The 24,090-nt window shown below is 43.0% G+C and overlaps 1 protein-coding gene across 4 annotated transcripts in view; it reads right to left on the bottom strand.

Moving 5' to 3' along the window:
* INTS9 (integrator complex subunit 9) overlaps positions 1-24,090 on the bottom strand; it is a 69,110-nt gene that overhangs the window by 4,332 nt on the left and 40,688 nt on the right. For all 4 annotated transcript variants that reach the window (XM_080587823.1, XM_080587824.1, XM_080587826.1 and 1 more), the window contains exons 12-15: positions 19,722-19,893; positions 14,471-14,595; positions 12,167-12,334; positions 228-326 (exon numbers count right to left, since the gene is read on the bottom strand). In XM_080587823.1, the coding sequence (XP_080443949.1) occupies positions 228-326; positions 12,167-12,334; positions 14,471-14,595; positions 19,722-19,893 (564 nt within the window). The remainder of the gene's footprint in view (positions 1-227; positions 327-12,166; positions 12,335-14,470; positions 14,596-19,721; positions 19,894-24,090) is intronic.

Below are 24,090 nucleotides of genomic sequence, written 5' to 3'. Positions count from 1 at the left end.
GGCACACGGCCAATAAAATAAGAGCAGGGAGATTTATATGCATCCCACTCTCTACTCCAAGTATAATTCCTCCTCCCTTGCACATGCCAGGACAAGGCAGCCGACAAGGACGCCGCTCTGTTGGGGAAGGAGTTGTTAGAGGGGTTGCCTCACGAGAACAGCTGGGGTCCCAGATGGCAGGAAACCCTGTGTAAGGATATTCTTCTCCCTTTCCCATTATACTGTACCTGCAGCACATGCTTGTTGTCTTTAGTATGCAGCACGGCAGAAACTGTTGCCAAGGAAATACCAGGCTTAATCTCCAAGGGCACGAGCGAATCTGCAAGCTGAAGCAAAAGAAGGATTGTGTTCAGCAAGTGATAACCTCAAAATGTGTATGAACCCAGCTGTGGTTTAAATTGGCAGCGTGGTATTTTTAAACATGGACTAATGAACTGTAAACACCAACCCACTGGTACAATGCCAGGGTGCTCCTCTTACCTGCCCATCCCTCCTCCTGGCTCTCACAGCTCCTGGCTTTTATGGGAGCAGAGCAGAGAGAGGTTCTCGGTAATCAGGGCGAGTCACACAAACCAAGACAATTAAAGAGAAATCTCATTTCCAAAGACATTAACTACTTTATTAATATTTCTGATTAGAAAAATTCAATCTAATTGAGCATAATTTACTGTTTGTTACCTCGATGTACAGTGACAAATCAAAGCCAGTTTCTTTTCAGTTCCTTAGAGCTGCAGCATTCAGACTACAGAACAGTTGGGAGAAGAGCTTGTCCTCAAAAACCCACTGGCTCCCTTGACTGGTGTGACATTTTTTCTTACAACACTGCACAGAAACTCTGCCACTTCTACATAATTCTCCTCTGAAATGAAATTTAGGCTTGGCTCCGGCTTTGAATTTCGGTGGCAGCCTCCCAAGATCCTCAGCACTGGCACTCCACATGGAGCGGGCAGCTGGGCAGCACCTTTCCCAGCCGGGCTTCCAAGGGAATTCTTCAGAAAAGGGTGCTCGTGAACACAAAAATTATTCCCTTTTTCCCTCGGAGGAGGTTCTGCATGACAACACACCAGGTGCCCTGGAGTCCAGCCCAGGACTGCAGCCAGGATCTAGCCCTAACCCATGGGCACATCACAGAATGCTAGGGATTGGAAGGGACCTTGGAAGATTATCTAAAATCTAAAGATTATCTTCCATTGTAAGGGCCAGCAGCCCAAGCAGTCTCCCGGGATCACTCCCAGCCAAGCATGCTCCTATTACCTGCTGCAGACCCAAAGTGTGCTCTGTCTGGGAGGAAACCTTGCAAGTGCCTCATGAAATAAATATGGCTAAGATGGCTCACGCTTTACACCAGTGGATGGGAGGGCTTTGCACTTGCAAAGGCAGGCAGCGCCTAAAGAGACTGAACCTGCTGGTCTGTTCCCAACAGTTGTACCACCAGCTCCCCAGCTTCCATCATCTCATCTCAAGAAGGAAGAGCCTCTACAAGACCATCTTCATCTGAACCCCATTCCCCTTTGTCACACAGCACCTCCAGCTGGAGCCAGACGTGAAGGGTTTAACTTCCAGGAACAGGAGCTCTTCGAAACGTCAGCTATCTACTGCCACGCTTCAATGGATCGGAGCTCTGGGGACCCAGCTATCGCCGGTCCCCTGGCAGCGAGGCAGCACCAGCTCTCCTTGGATTGCCAAAAGCTCACACACATGAAATAGGAGGAGAAACTGAATGGCTTTTAGAAAAGCACGGCATATTCCCATTTTGGCGATTATGCCACCTGAGGCAACGGAAGATTCAATTCCTTATCAAAAGCCATCTAGTGAATTTTCAACAGGATCCAAACCAGGCAAAGGACAGACAAAACAACTCAATCACACCGCTTTTCCAGAAGCTTCAGGTACCGATACCTGACTGCCCAGTACTCTTGCCTGCTGTAAATTACAGTTACGTAGGTGATTACTGTATTACTACGAAGCTCTAATCCTAGTGAACGGAGAAACAAGTCAACTTTACTTCAAAAAGCACTGACTGCTGGCCTAATCCTTTTGCCATCAAAGCACGGAGAAGGCTTTTCTGTTGGCTTCAGTGGCAGCAATTCCGATTGCTTTCTCTCTGGGACTCTGCTCAAGATCTTTAACGCAGGTAATACAGCCTTTACAGTTTGGTTTTGAAGGCAAGAAGAATAAAAATACAATGATAATCATTGCTTCAGATTTCTCCTGGGAGCTAAAAATACTTGCAGCAGGGTGATATACTGCATTTTGCAGTGGTCGAAGGCACTTTCCATTCCCATAGCCTTCCAGAGGAGGATTGATAGGAAATGGGCTGTAATGAAGCATACGCGGCAAAATGACAAACACTGTGGGGAGAAAGACCCTTAAAAAACAGAGAGATGCCTAGAATCAAAGTCCTCTTTTGCCCCTGAAGTACTTTGATATTAACATTTATGCACATTTTAACCATGCAGTTGGTAAATAGCAATACTTTAATAATTAACAGTCAAAAAGGCAGTAAGATGGACATTTAATTTTATGTTCTCTGAGCTATTGCCTCATCTCACAGCCCTCTCCATGTTGCAGCCGATCCTTTTATTATAGAAGTTCGCTGACCCAAACCAAAAAGGTCATTTAATCACATCCAGTAATTCACCCACCAACACCAGGCAGCGCTGCTATCCTCCTTTCGACTGACCTCCTGCACACACAAATCACAGAGCTCTCCCAAAATGCTGGATTAAAGAAACCTTTTTCAGAGAGACAGCAAATCTTGTCTATGCTCCAAGCAGCGGCAACTCCACCATTTCCTCTCGCCAAGCTGTTCCAAACTTTAATTCCCCTTGCAGCTAGGAAACCATGTCTTATTTCAAGGTTGAATTTGTCCAGCTTTCAGTTTGCTGGATCTTGTTACGCCTTTGTCTGCGAGATTGAAAAGCCCCCCACCATGCAAGAATAAGTGCTTCTTCCTTCCAGTCATTATCACAAGTCTAACGCCGCACGCTGGCATCAGGAAAGTCACGAAAGCAGAGGCGCACGGCGCTGAGCGCTAACAGCACTTTAATCAGTCCCCTGCATATGGATGAGCGCTGGGACTGCCTTGAGACAAACCTCTGTGGCTGCATACGTACGTTGTGTGCTTCAGTTCTTAAATTCTCTCCTGTTAAGCAAAGATTGAAAAAGAGACCAAGCAAAAAGCAAAAGTCGGTAACTCTCGGTCGTCTGAAACCGCAAGTGTTGGTTTCAGGTGCAACCACGTGAACGAACCCTGCGACAGCCGAGGGAAAGAGGAGTCAGCTGGGGAAGTTTTGTTCCATGACCAGAGCTGTCCGCCTACGTCCTTACAGAGTAAATACATTCTTACCGTACACCGCAGCCGAAACTTTCCTGTAGGATTGCATTTTCCCCAACAAAATGAGATCTGACACATATTACGTGAACCCAAAGACTGTTGCTAGCCAACTATGTATGGTTGTTTATGCAGAAAAACAACGCACATAGGTCAGGTCACACTCTGAAGTCCCTGCTAACTCCTTCACTGAGGACAACTCTCCCTGGACTTCAGGTCCCGTGCTGTATTCAGTAACCAGACAAAAAAATCTCCTCTTGGCTACAAAGAGCTAACCAGTGACTGACGATGGGATCTGAAACTCCTCCTGTCAAAAACAAATTAAGGCTGAACAGCTGGGTGAGATGAGCTGGATCTTCACCCTCCATGACTGCAGTGAAGGTAAAGTAGCAGGAACACATCAAAGGTTACCAGTAACTAAAATCCCTTTAAGACTAGAAATGACGTGTATGAAAGATTACGGCACGTGTATTTAGAAAGGGACAGAGCTGATTTTTTACATCAGCATTTCACCTGTATTTTCCAGATTTGCAGATTGTCCATAAATATATACCATCTCTCTATGAGAAATAGGACCCAGGGTTGCAACTTTGGATCAAACCAGAGAAACGAAAGACGTGAAATAGAGCTGTGACACCGCTGGGCAGGACAGACACACTGTGAACTCAACACCTTGCAAATCTTTAGAAAAAGAAAATAAACAATAAAGCTGTAATACGTTCTTTGGGGCAGGGATCGGTTTTGTTCAGTGCTTGTGCAATACCTAGTGCTCAGAAATCCTAAGGGGACCATTAGACAAGCTACTATGCTGTAGTAATATAGTAAATGGAAGGAAAATTAAAAGAAATCTTCAAAAGATGATCGCATTCAACTAATATAACAACCTTCTCTGATAAGACAACTGCTGAGGGAAGCACAGCAGCCACAGTTTGTGCTTCACAAAGCACTGGCAAGGCACCGCATGGGAAATTACAAACTGTGGATTTCTACAGCAGTCCTGAGGAGGGAAAAGTGCTGGTTAAAGGAAAGATATCCCCAGACAACTACGGGGCTGTTGCTGCAATTCCTCAAGGGTCAGTCTTGAGCCTAGTCCCATCCAATTTTTATTATTGACATTGGTACAGAACAGAGAGTGTTCAGAAGGCCCCAGTGAAGTTTGTAGAGGTACCCTTAATGGAAAGAAAAATCATGCTATCATAGAGGAAGAACCAGATGACCTCAAGAACTGGAGTCAGAAAAACAAGATGAAATTCAGTAGCATGAAATGCAAGGCCAGGGACTGGGCTAAAATTGAGGATTTCTGCTGTGAGCTGCAGCTGCTGGAAATGATAGAGGTGAAGGGTCCACGTTTATTAGTCCATCCCCTGAGGAATGAGAGTCACAGATGTGACACCGCCATGAAAAACCCAAATGCAACTTCAGAAAGTATCAGGTAGTTCTAGCAGGGATGAACTACTGCTATTACATTGGGCCCAGCAAGATCTCACCTGAACTACTTGTAAATTGTGGGTAATTTAAGTTCAAGTAAGATATGCTGAAGGGTAAATTAGGGTAGGAGAAGCTGTTTTGTAAGAGGAAACTAAATTATCTTGGCTTGTTTAGCCTGGCAAAAAGAAAGCCAAAAGGGGAATTTGATTATTGCACATAAACACCACAGGGAAAACACCAACAAAAGAGAAAATGTATTTATGCTAAAACATGATGTTAAGAGTAAGTATGTGCAGACCAGGCAGGAATACATGTAGGCTGGAAATTAGGATGTTTCTAGCCATCAGAGACTGTGGGGTTTTAAATAACATTCTAGTAGGAACAGCAGGGCCAAAAATCTTCACAATTTGAAGGTGGTGCCTTCCATTTTACGACGCATGTTTTAAACACTGTTACTAACTGTGGCTGGGCTCTGACCATGTAACCCATTGAGGGCTCTTCCACTTCTAGGTTCAAACGATTGCTTACAGTATTGGAGCTTGCCGGGTATGAAGAGATTCCCACCTACATCATAGCCCCTAAAAAGGATGCAATTTACATGTGACAGAAAAATATCCTCTCTGAATTATCAGAGAAACCCGAAGATTTTAAGACCTTCCTCTCTTCAGAGGGAGTCACCAGTTCCTAGTTATTCTAAAAACTTCAGTGGAGCTGCGATATTTTGTCTTCAGCAAAGTATGAACAGAGAACAACCTGCTTAATCCTCCATCCCTCCACTCACCTTGCCTCTCGCACACATCAAACCCCACTTCTGATATCCATTACACGCAAAGGAGCGCTCTCACGGTTTATCTTTAGTAGGAACACAGTGCCCAAATACTCCACATGCTTAAAATCTGTAAAACACCCCTTTCACTTACAAGCAGCCAAGACCTATACAGTCAGTTTTCTAAACAGAATTAAAAAACATTGTCTTTACCTTGTCACTTATTTTTATTTGGGCGACAATGTTAGGAAAGGAAGACAATTTACCTCACCTCCTACCTCCCTGCCTCTTCTTATCCCTTCACTACTGAAATGCCAGAAGCTCTGCTGTCGAGTCACTGGAAACCAGACAGAGAAATGCACAGGAGATTATTCTGTGGGCCAACGTAGCACACAGACCCAGCTTTGGCTTTACACCATCTGCTAAATCAGACAGAGTCTGAGTGCAGGAAGTCTGCAAGGATCGGATCCTGCAGAGGAAAAAAAAAAAGATATGAGGTTGTATATATGCACTGAAGGGAAGGGGTCTAGAGATTTAAATATGGACCAGGAAGCATATTAAACAAGGTAACAAGCATGCTGTAGGCCGTGGTGCTGTAGAATGGGAATTACCTGGGGGATCTTTCTAACAAGACTTAAAGGAACAAGGGCATTTCCAACAGAGGATAACAAATATCACAGAACTAAGGGCATCTATATAATCATTAGTGGGTTATCTGAGTGATGCCTTGTTGGGATTTCAGCCTCAGATTTTACAGAATCCAGGTGTTTTAAATGGGATGACAGGGTTGCTGAACAAACCCTAACTTCTCAGCCCTCTCAGTCCCTGCGGGTCTGCTACAATTCTCTCTGCAGCACATTTTAAAGTCTCATTAATTTCAGTGGATGGCAGATCATGCCGTAAATATCTAAAGGTTTTGATGTCATTGCTTGCTGTACGTCAGCCTTATTCTTCCACAGAGCCAACATCTAGCGGAGAAATAAAGTGGAGGCTGACGGGGTGTTCCTGTGTGTTTGGACAACGAAACAAATCCCTCCTTTTCCATGCACGTGGTCCAGGCAGCTGTCGTCCCTACCACTGCTTCTTGCATTTCTGCTCCGTTTGAAAGTCCGGCTAATGGAGCAGGGCTTCAGAGCAACGTGATGAATTTTGCCCCAAAAGCGTGGAGATGAAACTGAAGGGTATGTCCTGAGAAACCAACGGGAAATAATCCTGGGTGGGATTATAGGGAGCAGTCGCTAACCCCTGGCTTTTAGCCTCCGCTGTGCCAAGGGACAGCTCTAAGGAGGTATTTTAGAAGTATGATGAAGTAGATTTATGGCTGTTTAATGAAGCTCTTCCCCAGTATGCTGGGAGCAGGCAGGAAACAAATTTTTGAAGAACTTACAAGAGGACAGCGGAAGCCGGAACCATCAGGAGCAGAAATTAGCCTCAAACCTGAATGAAAAATGACAGGTAGGGCACGCGAAGATGCAAAATATCTTCCAAGTAAAGGCAGGCAGCTTACGGATGTAAAAGATGAGTCATTTGAAAGACATAAAAAAGGCATCAATCGAAATATTCAAAATATAGTAACCAGGTCAGAACGCAACGTTGTTGTTGAAGCTTATTGGGGAAAAAAACAGAGGTGAGTGTCTGACTAGAAAAGAGTTACCTTACAGCCAGCCGTACAAAACGAGGAAGAAACAAACCCAGATATCCATGTGGGCTTGCAAAGCCAAGGTGGGAGTAGAAAAGCAAATGTGAGTTTCACTGATCTAAATAGAGCAATCTGTGGATGGGACTAAACAGAGAAAAGGTGCAGCTAAAAAAGAAAAAAAGAAAAAAAGTGAAGGAAATGGGGGATAACATATTCAAAGCCCACAAAAGATGAGAAGAGGGAGGAGAATTCTCTGCAGAAGCAATGGGAGGCTGAAGGGCCAGGAGAGAAGAGGCATGGGAGTGAGGTGGGAGATGGTTTTTATGGAGAAAAGAAGAGCTGGTTGCACTGAGCAGTGATGATGTAAATCAGGGAGACGGCAGGCTAGGGTAGTTCTGGTTTTGTCTAAGGTAAAAAGAGGGACAAGAGCAGTTTCAGTGCAATGTCCAGGGGTGAAGGCCAAATTCAGAGAGGGCCTATGCTGGCATGAGGGAGGGCCAGGCAATTTTACAGACAGCCGATTCAGTGAGCTTGGAGCTGAAGGGAGGAATGAAAGCAGCAGAAGCAAGCAGGATGGTTATCTTAATTTTATGTTATGTGAGCCCGTGGCATCTTTCTACAGGCAGAAATAGTCAGGGGAAAAGAAACATAGAGGTTAGGAGACTGGGTGACGTGAAGTCACCGAAATAAGTTTGAGGGTTCAAAGAAACTTTTTAGAAATCAAACGTTTTAGTCCCCAAAACATAGAATAGAGTTGGAGAAGTAAGATGGAAGCCATGTATTGCCTCTCTTTCTCTCAAAAGGGAATTGGCACGATTCTGCGTGGAAAGAGAAGTCAAGACAGGAAAAGGGAAGGCTGGAATGAAAGCTACATAATTATAATGGGCTGCCAAGTGGCTTCTATCCTAATTCTTCTCTGCAATAGTTCCTCATAATTTCACTTCACGTTGGGCTGTGCATTGCACAGTCACGCTCTCCTGTACTGGCCCGTGTCCTGAAGAACTCGCAAATAGGGTATTTTGAAAACACAGCCCTCGGTGAAGTCGGTCTGCTGCTGAAGTCAAGTGATCCGCACCATTGTTCAGCTGTAATTAAACTGGAGGCACATTATTTGCTCAAACACTACGGTTTAATTTATCTGTTTGCTCCAGAAGGTGTCTTCCATTTTCCCATCGTTCTCCCGTGAATAGACAATGCCTAACCAATTTCCAGGAAGCAGCCTTTTTTTTGATTATTATTATTTTTTAAAGCGAAAGGCAAACGCTGAGATGAACAAATAAAGTGTAAAGGCTTCCGCAATACCTCCGAGAGCCATTTCAGCCTGGTGCCTTGGGACTGTTAAAACCTTTCTCTAAACAAAGGTTGCTCCCAGTGTAAATCTCATTAACATACAACGGCCCTGCTTGATCTGACTTTGCTCTTTGGCGATTGAAATGTAGACAAGCTCCAGCAGTATCAGTGAATTTGCATTAGTCTGACACATCAGAACCTGAACCACTGATAGGGTTTTGGAAAGGAAATTTCACGCCACCACACTGTCAGTCTGTAGTGACTAAAACCATGCTGAGCCAACTGTTTGGTTTTTAAAAGCTCTAAGAACTGAGTCATGGGCTTGAACACATCTCCGTTTCAGAGCAAGGACAGTGGATGCTAGGAGAGGGCCCTGATCAGAACTTCGCTGGCTGGTAACATGGTTTGCTTAATGTGTTTTTGACAAACAAGAAACCTTCACAAGATACGCCAGGAGCTGTAAAATAACATTTCCAGTTGCCACTTCAGTTGTCAAAACTCCAGAGATGATGGCAGCCCGTTTGAAACAAATGCCCAGAAATAACAAATACACAGAAAATCTATATATTCAGGCACCATTCAAGTCTTCCTGGATGAAACTATTGAAAAGGGGACATAAAGCAGCAAATACTCTCCATTAGGGAACCTCATCTATCATATTTGCAGACCTGTCTTGCACAACCCACCCAGCAGATCGGGAAGTTACAGCCATCTTTTTGCCACCACTGTATAAACCCTGCCTGAAACCAACAAGTCACCGGCTTCAGCCTCTCAAAACCAACATCCTAATGACCCTCTGCACAAAGGGACAGACAGACAGGGCTTTTCTGCTGGGAGAGAGAATGAGGAAAGCCTAGCACGTCACATAAAAATTATTTGGGGGGTACGAACGTATAATTGTGCTTATTTAGGGAGTCAGCATCGAAGACAATACAGGCCCTGAAAATAGACAGTCCTCTTTCGACTGTCCCCGATTTATTTGAAAAATCAAACAGGGATCCTTTAGGATTGTGGCTGGTTGCACAGAATAGGAGAAATTATGTATTAATACTTCGCAGCAGCTATCAGCTATGCTGCTGAAACTCAGACCAAAGCCTGAAAGGGCAGGAGACGATGTACCATCCCTCCCACGCCTCATCACCACTCTGCAGGTCAAGCTGGAAGCAAAAACCGGCCTCAAACGGTGATGTGATGAACACCTGCTGAAAAAAAGAGATTGTTCTGGGGAGACGGTCTGTGATCACTACAAATTTGGCATGACTATTCCTCTAACAAGTTCCCTTGGAAAGAATGATCAAGATCTCTTTTTTGAGGGTGATTTGCATATCTCAGTGCTGGGGAATGGCATCCTGTTAACAGCCCTGAACCACAGCCCTGCATACCCCCACTAATAGTCTGAATTTCGAAGAACCCCCTGAGGCAAGCGAACACTACCCCCTGGGCACCAAAGGGGAACGACAACAGCTTTCCTGAGTCTCAGAGAGGATCTGAGATATGTTTTTTAACCATTTTAACCTTTTTAGGAGAGGTTACATGCCACGAAGCCTGTTACATCAAGTTGATAGGTCAGCTTTGGAACCCAGGGAGAGTATCTGGACATGGCAAATAACAAGAGATGTTTCCACTCCCTGAGCAGACAGATAGCTTTGAAACTGGGACTCCTGCATGAATATAATTTGATGTATTTGATAGAGGAGAAAAAGTTTTTTTTTTCTTTCAATATTGCTCTATGTACATCTTTCTGCTCAAACACTGAGTTAAAGTGAATGCATTAGACACCTGCTCTCCTTTTCTGCATGCTTCTTTGATACCTATTCCCACCTTGGTGAATAACACATTGTTTACCACCCACCCTCTTCCAACATACCAGCAGTTTTGGGAAGTGCTATTATTTCCATGCACCATTTTACCAGACATATAGAAAGAATCTGTTCACTTCAGTGAGAGATGGCATCTAGAAGCCATTGAACATCTGGGGTTGAGAAGCGAAAAGCATTTTCATACTGGTGGCTGCCAGTGAGGCTGAATCCACATGGCCTGTTGAGCTTCAAGTTTAAGGGATCTTGCTGCAAACAGCCAAGCCAGCAAGAGAAGCACTGACTTTTTTCCTGATGCTCTCCAGTCCCATGAGCACAGCGCTGCCTTCAGGCTAACGAACTCTGCCAGGGAACTCTGCAGTCCTCGGTTGTGCTTGTGCTCCCCCTTTCCAGAGCCAGCTGCATTTTGTATTTTAGATTTGTGATAATCATACAAGAAGACTCTGACAGAGCAAGAAAGTGAATCTGTGACTCCCATGGACCCACCTAGCTATCTTTTAGACAACTCTCCCCCTGACAGGAACTTCAAAATGTATGAGGGCTGGTGAATGCTCATTTGTAGCATCTGTGTTAATTTGCATTCTGTTCACAGGAAAAGCTGGTATCCACCCTCTTCACGGGGCTGACACGGGACAGGCTCACATACAAAGGCTCAATTACACCTTCACAGTTCAGGGAAAATCCCATAGCTTCAGCAGAATCTAAATAACAGGTACAGAGAAATAAAATCTGTTTTGGTCATGCTGGTGAATGTAAGCCATGTTTTACTAGTCTTAGGTTTAATAGGATCCAATAAATATGCAAATTTCCAAGGCAATTAAATATACATGCCATGATGGAGTTGCATCCAAGTATATTTTCTAATTAAAAAGACCCTCCTTGTCTCTGGCAGTCCTCTGACCAGTGGGCTGGGCAGGCTCCTAGCAAGAACTGATGTGCAAAATAGGCACTTGTGAAACGGTACAAACGGGTTTTATGGACTGGCTGAGGGATTCTGTTACACGGGTACCGGTGCTGTACCTCACATTTGGCTTAACTAAGGGTACTTCCTCCCTCTACTCTGATGAAAAGTAGATTCTCATATTCAATGGTTTGCAAAAGGCAGTGACACCCGCTTGTAAAATGCCACCGGACACACTTGTGCTGATTGGATTGTCGAAAAATATTTTAAGATCATATCTGTTAACAAATGGGTCACCCTTTGTATCGTGAGCACATTTATATATGATTTATGGGGTTGACCAATTATTAATAGATGTTACAGGCATAAGTAGTCCACATTATAGATGGCTACAAGCAACCCATTAACCTGTTGGATGTTAGGAGTCTGTAGGAATTAACCATTCACTGAAACTGCTCTAACACAAATGAGACATTTTACTACAATGTCTTTAACATCCAGCTAAATCCCGCTCCTCAAAGGAAGGGCTTTTCTCACAGCAGGTACAGCTGGGGAAGCAGAAAGACAACTCCTGGCTATGGACTCCCTATTTCTGACTCCCTTCCGTGGCCCTGTACCACCAACTCAAACTGCAGTGCCTCTGCTTCCTCGTATTTAAAATGGTGACGACTGGCTTTCCTCCCAGCTGGCTAGCAGAGATTGCCCTCTGCTCTGTATTTTGAAATGTGATGTTTCCTTGCAAAGGATAATTAACCTGAACATACTTTCTGCTTGCCCAGAATGGTTTTTAACCAATTCTTATTAATTTACAGAATTAAATTCTCTCTCAGGAATGCTTCTTTCTTAGCATTCCGCTTGATGGAAAACGCTTTCGTGTCCATAGTCAACGGTAAGTCACAGACATAAGACACGTCTTGATAAAGCAGCTACTGAAGCTACTTGAATTTATCTGTATGAGCAGAAGCCACCATTGTTGCCTTTTGCTACTTACTTCTGGCATGATTTCGATCTTCTCGTAGCGTCGCTTATAGGGAAGAGTCAGCACCTCTGCTCTGCGGTAGGACATGGGTGGCGGCTGGCAGTCTATCATCAGATCTGTGCGATGAGACTGGGTGGGCGGTGGCTGGGTGTACTGCTCCGGGCAGACTACGTGGAGAGGCTGGAAAAGAAGACTGCGGTGACTTACAGAAACGTCTCCTTATATCTATGCTCTGCCCTACAACAGTAATCGTTGCCATAAAGAGGTCTGCAGATTGACATTAGCGAGATAACTCATTCGTATAAAAACACCATGCAGAAGATGCAATACAGAAGGTCCAGGCAGGACTGGAACAAACTGCCCAAGGAGCAGGCGGTCTTTGCTTTGTATACAAACAGTGCCCTGAGTACCAAGACCCAAATTTGTATCTTAATCACCAGTTCAGTATCAGCAGTCGTGTTAGCTGCCATACTGAGAAAAAAATCAACATATTCAATAGCTTTTTCTTCCAAAGGCCTGTCATTTAAATTGGAAGCAAGTGACAGTAGTGGTGGGGACCATCACAAAATGGCACAGAGTGAGGTAGACGTATCAAAATGAATAAAATCTATGATCTATAGAATCATAGAATTCTATCAAATTCTGTGATTCTAGATGTATCAAAACGCAGGGCTGCAAATACATTAGCAAAACAGGCAACTCTGAGTTTTCACAACCTGTCAGCAGTGTATTAAGAAAGCATGAGCAGGCTGACTACGAGGATCACCCCAGGACTTAAGGAAGCCAAAGGACAAAGCAGTGTTTCTGCAAGCTGCAGAAGGTTCTGCATTGGAAACAGCATTATGCTTCAGCTGTAATATGAAAGAAGACACCTGTCAGAAAATAAGGCAACGTCAACTTCCATCAGTTGTGCAGTGACAAGCCAGGTCACAGAACAATGAGATAAGATGATGCAGGCATTGTTAGGAAGTTTGGAGGAACATGCATTTTTCTGTTTGACAAGCTGAAGATGGGTCCAAGAGAAAAGCTCAGCCAGAAAAAATACTGGGTATTATTTTAATTATGTCATGAGTCAGAAAGCAAATTTCAGTAGAAACAAATTGGATGGGTAAGGAGAGGCCACTAAAGCCAAGAAGAGCCAAGGGGGGAAGCAGAGGCTACATGAAAATTCTGCCCTTTTGCCTACACAGAAGCCCAGATCTTGCGAGAGGAAAGCAGTGGATTTGGAAGAAACCTGCAAGTGGGACTCCAAAGCAGTGGTCCCATAACCAAGGCAAGGATCAACTGCAGGATTAAGTTACAGCCAAGGAGGAGATGGTTAAAGCTGACGGCGCTGAGGATAATCAGCACCTGGTACCCCTTACATTAAGGCTGTATGAGACGCAGACAGGCGTATTTAAACAAACCAGAGAAAGAATAGGGGAAAAGGAGATTATGACTAAATATACCTAAAAAGGAAGAAAGGAATGTACACATCATTTGCTCTGCAGCTTTTAGGGATCCTCCAGCCGCTCTGTGCAGACATTGGCAGTCATTTCATACTTATTTTGGAGCAGGATGATAAAAGAGAGCTCAATCATGGGAACACAGTGGTATGAATCACACAGCTCCAACACCGCAGTCAAGGGCTAGAAGCTTTTCAGAAGAGTGAGGCAAGGAAGGAGGGGTGGGGGTATTGCCCTCTATGTTAAGAAATTGATAGATTGTGAAGAGCTGCCTCTGAAAAACAGCCACAAACAGGTTGAGAGCTTGTGGGTAAAAATCAAGGACCGGACTAATGAAAGGATACCTGGTGTTTGGGGTCTAGTACAGGCCACCTGATCAAGGGGAGCCTGGTGACGAGGCCTTCTTGCTTCAGCTACAAGAATTATGCTCACCGGCTCTCATCCTGATGAGGGATTTTACCCAGGCAGATAGCGATAGGACAAGGGGAATGACTTTAAGTTAAAAGAGGCAAGGCTTATGTTAGATGTTAGGAGGAAATTTCTTACTCAGATGCTGGTGAGGCACTGGCACAGGCTGCCCAGAAGAAGTGGATGCCCCATCCCTGGAGGTGTTCAAGGCCAGGCTGGATGGGGCTTTGGGCAACCTGACCCAGTGGGAGGTGTCCCTGGCCATGGCAGGGGATTGTAACTGGGTGACCTTGAAGGTCCCTTCCAATCCATGATTCTATGAATGCTGTGTGCTCTCTCATGGAACAAAAGATCTGCGTTTTGTCTTGATTTGGCCACTGTTTAATGTAACAGTCACAGTCAACTTACTTATTTTTTAAGGATGTGTGAAGAAATATAAGAAAAGGCAACAAAAATTCATTACCTGGACTTCTTTGAGTAATTTAGACACCTGAATAAAATTCAGTCTTGTGTCAATGGGGCAGTAAACACACTTCATGGCCAAAGGTTGATAAGGAGCCAGGGCATCCAGATAAGAGAAATCCGGTTCTGAAAAGAGAAATGTTGAAAATACTGAATGCCTACTGAGAAAAAAATGGCCCAGTTCCTGTCTGATCCCACGTTCCAGTCTAGACAAGCTGTTGTTGAGCAATGTTAATTCTGTTATAGATTTCTTTTCCCTTCTTCCTTCCCCCATCTGATATTTTCAGTTAATTTGATGAAAATTATGCCCACAATTAGTCTAACCTTAATCAAGCAACAGAGCAATACTATTTCATTTAAACACATTATTGCATGATTTTTATAACAAATTTAATCAGGACAAAAACATCATCTCTTATTTTTAATCAGATCCTGTAAAAGAAGGCAAGATGTATAAATGTTTGGTATTGCAAGGTAACCCAAATGTCAGCTTCTTTTTCACTACGAGAAAAATGCAGCACAAAGATTGTATCTTGATAAACCTGTACAAATGTCCCTTGCTGCAGACACATCACCTCCCAACTCCCCCTTTTCCTTACAGTACTTTTTTTTTTATTTTAATCTAAGTGTCAGGTTTAGACTGGTGGAAAACACAGGGTCTACATTTTAAGACAACCGAAGAGGATTTGTAGGGTGCTGCTCTCCCATTGAAGCCAGAGGCAATTGGGTTTTTTATAGTTATGCCAGCAGAGCCAGGCCAGTATGAACTGAAGGCTGCTCCTTTTAGGGGCTACCCAGAAGCTGAGATGGGCTGTGATAACTTTATTAGTACCTTTATTAGACCTAGTAAGTCTCAATTTCCCTTTGTATTTTAGAATTGAAAATGAGATTAGTGGTTTGCCTGGGCAAAGTCATGAACCGAATGTACTTTTACTCATACAGAGTAATACAACAGCTAGAATGTTGTTTTTACCGTTTATCTGTGAATGAAAAATGCAAGGTCTGATACATGACACAGTGAAGGATACATGGATCCACTTGACTCTGGTGACCACTGTCTTGAATGATATGGAAAGGTTTATGCCATGCAATTGTGGAATCCTAGAATAACTTGGGTTAGAAGGGACCGTAAAGATCATCCAGCTCCAACATGGGCAAGGGACACTCCACTAGATCACTAGCTACCTGACATAATTGTTGGATAAATTGCATAATGGGAACGCTAAAAAAAAACACGTTGGTATTAGTTTGATAAGTACAGAATGGGAAAAAGAGAAGGGGGTACAAGAAAGACTTATCTGCTAGGCTATTCTGAGCTATTATATTTATATTCTGAACTATTATATTTACCCTGTGAGGCCAGGATATAGCATCAACCAACGATACATGTTTGGAATTGTCAAAGGGGAAATTTAGCTGGGTTTAAAGCAATTGTTAGTGTAACTGCCTGGGAACATCAAAGAGAAATATTAACAAAAAATGATAGTTGTACAAGAACATCTTACTGGATGACCCAAAAGCTGTGAATCGGCAACAATAAAAATTATACTGGGCAAAAAGCCTGCTAGGTAAAAGCAGGTGTGTTAGTGCCAATGAAACAAAGCCCAAGAATATCACTATAAAAACAGTCAGATAGTGACAGTAAGTATAACAGCAATCAATAGAAATTTAAAAAATAAGAATACTTAAGACAGTAGCTAGCTGAAGAATGATCAGTAGTCAGTTAGGATTAAATCAGAGGACATTTTAAAATACATTGGGGAAAAAAAGAAAACAAGTCAGGTTCTCTACTAGAGACATACAACAAAATTGCATGCAGTAAATTAAAAAGTTATCAGAAGAGAATTTTTGCACCCCATCTGGTGTTGCAGGTGACACAGAGATTTGACTGTTTCTGAGGACGAGGCAGCACCTATTCAAACCGAATATTTTTGCATCAATAGGCTCAGATAATCTAAACACGTGGACTTTTGTATCTAAGTGTCCAAAACGGCATCAAATCTATGGTCCCTCTGAACGACTAATAAGAACGTAAGTAGCGAAGGAAAAGTGAGAAGTTTCAATGCACAAATTCTAATGCAGAAATTGTAACTCTGACACGGGACTTCCAAAATCTAGAACACAGAGAAAACATAACTTGAGCTTCTTACAGTGAACTTGTGACATGAAGCAACTGCTGTTTTGAAGATACCAACAAACCAGAATTCAACTGTGTGATGGAAGACAGCACTTGTCAAGGTTTCGTATTGACTTTTTTTCCTGACAGAATTACAGACCTTTAGCTTTTTCCCCAAGACATCAGATTTACTACTGTGTGACACCGAGCAACGAAATGTTCCACTGTACGGCACTAATGTGGCACGCACGAGCCATTTTAAGATCTCCTAGGGAGTTAGTTTTTACAGCACTGCTGTTATCAGAGAGAGAGCGAGAAGCAGACTTCCTTCTACCATGTTTTCTTCTAGAATTTCTTTGTGGCTTACTGGTATTCGATATTTTTGATCAATAATCTATTCAATACTGCTTGAGCTGTAACATTTGCAGATGACACAAGCAAGCAGAGCAGCACCACGGCTCCCTCGCAGCTGGTGTCCTGGCAGTTGGCTGCAGCTGCTGTTTCAGTCTGTATTCTCTTCTAGTTGTTTTTTACATTACAAATTGGAAAGGCGGAGACCACCTAGCTCCTGTGGACTGAACGAGCACTGTCATCATTACCGACTGGCTTGTAGTTTAAAGGGCCTAATCACTAGAAACTTGGAGCCTTTGACAGGAAAAGCTAGAACATGACCTGCTGTCACCTGCTTCAATGGAGCAAATTTCTTTCATAACTACGGGGGACTTTATCTCAAAACAGGAGAAGCTAGATAACTTAATAATATAAATCCTGGAACGCAACGGAGGTGCTTCAGCTTTCCACTGGAGTTACGAAGAACAGAAGAATTTAATCTGCTAGGAACTTCTGTAGCCACAGAAGTCTTTGCTCCAGCTAAGACGGCCACAAGGAAGCAGGAACATCCTGCTGAGTGTATCTGCCTGCAGACAGAGATAGACACTGCAGGCAAAAAGCCACGGACAAATTTAGGTAACAAACCTGAATTCTTAGTGCCGGGAATCACTGAGCACTCCAAGGTCACTGAAGCCAAAGCAGATCTCAACTGAAGTTTTGTAGGAAGTATAAACTGGGAACGAACCTGAAAGACCATGACCTAATGTATCCACAGGTTGGTACAACCTCCATTCAGCCACCTTAACAGCTTGCCAGGGCCAGGTTCTAATAGCAGTCTGCTCTGTTTCCTCATTTCACGGAAAAAATGCATTTGAATATGGAAAGATCAATTAGCTGTCCTTACAAGAAGGCACAGAATAAGACTTTTTGCCATTAAAGGCCAGTTTCCAACACCCTGGCTGATGGTGGGTAGCACCTTCACAGCATGATTAACACCAGCAATTTCCTGAAAGTTCATGAAATACACAACCCAGCAGAGGGTGTGCATGCTCTGGTTCTAATTGAAGTCCCGACTGAAGTAAGGTTCACTATTTCCAAAATAACGCACGTCTATACAGCAGTTTTACCAATTACTGTAATTAGGGCATGTTTCCTGAAACTACCCCAAAGGACAGGAGTGATGGGTACTGTAACGGCTACGTTAGTGCTGTGGTATCATGCACCATTCTCCAGCATAAACAGTCTTTAGATTTAAGTGTCTTACCTGCTCATCAGGGATTCCCTTGTATCTTCCCTCTCCTTGCAATAATACTAACTACACACTGCTTTACATCTACCAATATGCTTTCCAAATCGGTTTAACAGTATCATGATACTGTGACATGATTTCATACCAATATTGCGAAAGAGTCAAAAGGACTTGCCCAGCACTACCCTGAAGTCTACAGCTAAAAAACAAAGAAGGCAAGAAATACCTTTCCCAGTCCCGTCTGCTTTAGGAGGTTATGTGCTTTCCAGCAGTCCTATTCACTAAAAAGAGGATGAAAATAGGCTTAACAGTTGGACCACCCCGTCATGCCCTTGCTGTGGGAGTAGGTTTGATCAATTACTCAGAGTTCTCCTTCCCATTTCTAATTACTTTGTCCTCGTCCAAAATCCACACCTTTTTTATCTGACTGAGAATTGTGTGTAACACCTCTCCCAATTACAATAGAGCTCCTTCCACATCAAATCAGTAGCAGTGGCTCGAAAGATGATTTCCCTTCTCATGTCTGAACAGTGCCCACTGCAGGCTCTGTTTGGGTGACATGTTGGGTATAAAGAGGAGGCACTTGGACAGAACATCAGTTTGAGGGAAGGCATTGAAGTATTTCTAAAGAAGATCAAACTCTAGAAGATACTCCCTTTGCTGGATCTCTCAGAAGCTTTATGTTCTCTCTTAAACACTTTGTCTTGCTGTTAATGACTGCCGTGGTCCCAGGATGCGGCTGCCCTGTGGATCAGTGACCACAGCTCATTCTGAGATGGATAGGATTGATCTATTAAATCCATTAAAATTAGGAACATACTGGGAGAAGTGAAGGAGCTTAAAGGATGGTCCTGTTGTGCCCCTGGCAGCCTGAGTTACTGAGAAAGGAAACAGCTCCCCAGGTTCTTAGCTGGAGCCGTACCTTCAGCTTCAGATACAAATGTGGCTGTCAGCTAAAAGGTGTCTGAAAAAAAAAAAAGCTCAACCACAAGGCAGCGATGGCATAGATCACGGCTGCCAGACCTGCACGGGGTGCACACTTCCGAAACAGCAGACATGTCAGAAATATCTTTAGAAACAGACAGGTTGTACAAGCTTACCAAAGAGTCAAGCCTGAGTCTGAGGTTTTGCAGAAAGGGAAGGAGAAGATATGAGGAAAGGTTTGTCATTCCAATGGGATATGGGGAAGTGTTTCTCCTTTCTGATCAGCATCAGTTAGGTCTTGCCTGGGTTTAACTTGCAGGCAGCTGCTTTTAATCCAAAAATTAATTTCCTGTAGGCATTCTACTGCTGTGCACAACAAAGATTTTTCTTAGAAATGGCAAGGATTGACTCTGCATGGCAAAGGTTGGCTCTGCAGGGCTAAAATGAATTAAATGGCACAATAATTACATTCGTCACTACACTCAATACTGGGGTCTTAATTTAAACGAGTTCCTACCAAAGTCGGAAACTTCTGCCCTGGAACAAATGAGCAAAGCCCCTAGGGTCTGGCCACAGTTCACCAGAGTGCACAGCCTATTGCTAATTTGATAATGATAACTGCATTTCACTTACCTGTGAATATAACAGTGTTCAAGCTGGATTTTCCCCATAACTCCATGAAATGAACCACATCCCCAAATCTCAGAGAGGGATGTCCAGTAAACACGACGCACGGCTGCTTGAAGTCATTACTGAAGTCTCCATGGATGCTGGGATAATGTTTTAATTTGTTTGTCTGAATGAGCTGAAATAAAAAAAAAAAACAGAAATTCAGACATTACAAACGTTTCATGCCCCTGTGCTCTGTAGCTCAGTGTGTGTATTGACATGCGATCAGGAATATTCCACAGGTTGTTTATAATTCATCAGAGAGTCCCTTCCTGCAGATCCCTGAGATTTTCCAGAAAATTTGGTCATTACTGTCCTAAATGTTATGAAAAGGAAATTAGAGCATGGAGCCAGGTGCCTCCAAGTCCTTCCTCTCCTTTCTGTGGTACCAGCAGTATGGTAACGGAGAAGAAACTCTGCAAACATTCCCTGCTTGCAGTTTCCTGGAGTGAACAGAGTGCTCAGCTGCCAAATTCAAAATAAGCTACTTTTTCCCCTCTACAAAGAGCTCTGGGCACTGATGTTGAACCTGGTTTTCTTACATCACACTAGTACCAGGCAATTTTGCCCTCGGTGGTATGTTGTTATGAGTTTCACTGCTGAAATGCGTTCAAACAAAGCCAAATCCTCTGGAAAAGCATAAGAAAAAAATAGACTCTGACTTTTCCTCCCTTAACTATCATTGAAATTAGTAATAACAAATGAACAGAAAGAAGTACTTGTCGCTCGAAGTGGAAACCAGAGCGTGCTGTGCATGCAGAGCAGATTTCTTTACTAAGGTGGGGAAGTTTAGTTCCCAAGGCACTCTTTGAAAAAGAATTTTGCTTTATTTCTCCTGCCTCTGGTCTCTAATCTGTAAAGCAAGCTTCAACATAGAAAGCAATTTAATAGACTAGCGTGTTGTGCACTTCATGCAAGATTTTCCTGGTCTTTTCTTGGCAGGTATATGCTCCCATCCCTGGCTTGAAAATAATTTTAAACATGGTTTAAAATTTAAACATGGCTTTAAACATGGTTTCCTTACAGGTATGTGGTTTAAGGCAATGAAATCACATGCTGAACAACTGAAAAAAAAAAACACAATACAAGGAGCAATGCTTCCTCTGCCAGCCAGTTTTAATGGAGGTGGGACTCTTCATCAAAGATCCCTCCATACATTACTGTCTCCTGCCATGCACTGCAACATTGCCCAAACTACAAAATTCACATATGTTGGGTTCGGGAACACATTTCTGCAGCTGTTGTACGGTGAAACCCCAGACAGCGCCACTAATTAGCAAGCAGCATGCTCTTCACTACAAGTCGTAACACGACGCGTGCAGAAATCTCAAGACATTTCATTGCAGCAGACTTGATTTTCAAAAAAGGAGCTAAAAATGAACATTATAACAAGCAACTGTTCTGGTCTCTCAAACCTGTAACTCATCTTTCCAGATCTTCTTCTACTTGCTTCTCTTTACCATGGCAGATCTAACTCAAATTGTGTCCCCACATGGAAATGAAGGAAAGCTGAGAAATCTGGGATGTCTTTAAGCCTCTTTGCAACAAATGCACATTGCAGCACTTCACAACTTAAGGTTATTACCCAATTACGTTCTTAACTGAAATCAGCATCACCGAACAGAATATCAACCCTCTTATACTCACATTCTAGCTGTCACTACCTAAAGGTTTGTTTTGGTGCTAGAACAGGTAATGTACAAACTTAACCTCAATACCTTTTCAACAGCAGAAAGTTGGTTGCACACAGGTGTAAATATTTCTTTCTCCTTTGCAGCCTTGAGCACGATCCCCTTCAAATTCACAGCAGCAAATATTTTGCTGTGATTTTGCATGTGACTTCCCACGCATCCTACTTAAAACCGCTACACGGTACCTGGATGACTGCAATTGAAGGGGATTGGTAGCATTCCTTCTGGGGGTTGACACAAGTTGGAAACTGTAGGTTTCCACAGTAATACAGCCCGTTATTTCCATGTGGATCCTTAGATCATGAAGGCGGAAGCCAGGGCACTACAGTTTCCGCAACTTACTAGTAATGTCAAATTTCTATTTAGTCTTCCAAAGGGGAATTTGAAAATACATCCACTAATGCTCTGGCAGTCAATATGCACTCCATCTTATGAACATTCCTGTAATTAAGACAGGTAAAGATTTCTGATTAACACATCTGGAGTGCAATAGTTAGAATCTGAAGTTAGCTCCAGTAATAAAAACTGTGTTCCTTGTATGTTTATAAACATAAAAAGCTGTATTCTTTTTAAAGCATTATGGCAGCTTCAAGTCCCTTCCTATTACTTTGAATAGAGACACAGGATCTCTGATCTATTTTAGGACCTTGGGTTCTGTGTGTGTGCACTCTTTTATTTTTATTTTTATTTTTATTTTTATTTTTATTTTTATTTTTATTTTTATTTTTAGCTGTTTTATTTTCAGCACCAAAACACTGAGCATAATGTTGGGGTGCATTGCTCCTAGCTGGCATGCTAACTCAGGATGGAAAAGGGATACGCTGAATCCTCAGCACCATCTCCTGAGGTGTGGTGATTTCTTCTTTTTATCTTTTTTATTATCTTAGAAGATTTTTTCTGGTAAGTCCACAGAAGCTCTGTACTGTAGCTCGTAATCTTCAGTTCTCACAGCTGGATGTAGCAGGGGTGAAAGGCTACCTAAACAAGTTTAGAGACATTCTGCTCACTCCAGCGATAAAGCAGCTGGTGGATTTTAGTATCTAGAGCAAAATCTTTTCTAATTACCCTATCAAAAATATATGGAGCTGAACTTGCAAAACAGGTCCAACAAAATTTCACAAATCATCAAGGGGACTAAATCGGTAATGATCTGTGCAGGTCTTTTACCCAACCCCTCTCATCTGTAGATATAAGCACAGCAGTCACTGCTGTGCCACGTTCACAACGCCGACCTGCACCAAGACGGGGCCGGGACCAGCACCCGGCATTTAGCCAAGCCCTATTTTCAAAAATAGTTGTTTCTGGGAACATGAAACAACATTCAGCGCGCGTTTCTACATAAAGAACGGTTATTGACTGAAAGCTTAAGAGACAGAGGATGGTAAAGCACTGAACTGAGACTAAGGATTGCTGTGGGTTTTTTTTTTAAATCCCAAACGGTTACGATTCCCTTTAAAGCAGTAGATTTGATTTACAGGGTCAGCAACTGCTGCTATAAACAGGATAAATCTGCAGAGCCTTTGTGTATCCTTTGCTGAAGTGAGCCAATGTACGCTGCTATTTACTGTGTGCGTCTGTGTGCATGTGTTCTGCACCTAGAATTTGGAACAGATCCGGTTCTTCTCGATGAATGAGGGATGCATGGCTTACTTCGCCTCCCTCACTCCCTTCGTCAGACCAGTGCTAACAGGGGCCTATTTCTGTGTAAAACAAGACAAAATATAATGCTATACAATCACTTTGTTCCAGGTATTTATTGCTTTGAATGTGAAATGCAGGAACTGGTGTCTGGAGGAGGGAAAAATGAAGAAGACAAATGCTAGTATTTAAGACCACAGAATCAATGTTACTCCCACCCTGGCTATTTTCAGTCAAAAAAAATAGCCTTTTCCTAGCCATTTCTCCTTGGTGTTGCTAAAAGACTCTTATGAAGAGGACAGTAAATCCAAATTCTTCCTCCACCAGCAAATACCGATCCATATAAATTACCTCTCAAATATTTCTGTTGCAGCTATTTAGAGGAATACCATAAATTCTGGATTCACTTATCTTACAGCCTGGAATTAGCAATGTAAACATTAAGCAGAAAGGAAAAGGGGTGAAAGCTTCTCCTTTCGCTTTGTGAGAACAATTTGGCTGTTCTTTTATAAAGCCTCTGCCTCCACAAAAGGGACGGTGCAGAGCGTACAATCCGTGGTTCCCGCTAAAATGGTCAGGGAGATGGCTAATTCCTTAGCTGAGGCTGTGTTAGGATGGGATGTACCTATACCCTCCTGAAACTTGGTGAAACACTCTCGAGTTTGTTCTGGGATACCAGATTAACATTTCTAAACAAAACAAATTTCTGATTTATGTTCCACAGCACTTCAGCTGGCCATTGTGGACCTTGAAGGTTATTTAGACACTTGACTTTAGCTTATAACTGATGCTCTGCCCTGGATGTGAAAGTTACCACCTCCCTTGGCCAGCCTACTGGATTCACAATCATTTGGTTTCAGCTAAATTTTTTTCAAGGTTTCAACTTTGCAGAAGCTTCCACTGTTACTTCAATTTGAGCTCCTTCTCCTCTCTTCCCCATCACAATACCTGCTGGTGAAAAACTGAATTTCCACCGTTGTCTAAGCATAGGGGAGAGCAATCCA

The sequence above is a fragment of the Anser brachyrhynchus genome, assembly GCF_964034855.1.
Source record: "Anser brachyrhynchus genome assembly, chromosome: 3".
NCBI classification, from domain to species: Eukaryota; Metazoa; Chordata; class Aves; order Anseriformes; family Anatidae; genus Anser; species Anser brachyrhynchus.
Note: the sequence above shows the minus strand (reverse complement) of the source record. Positions and strands in the feature narration are given on the sequence as shown.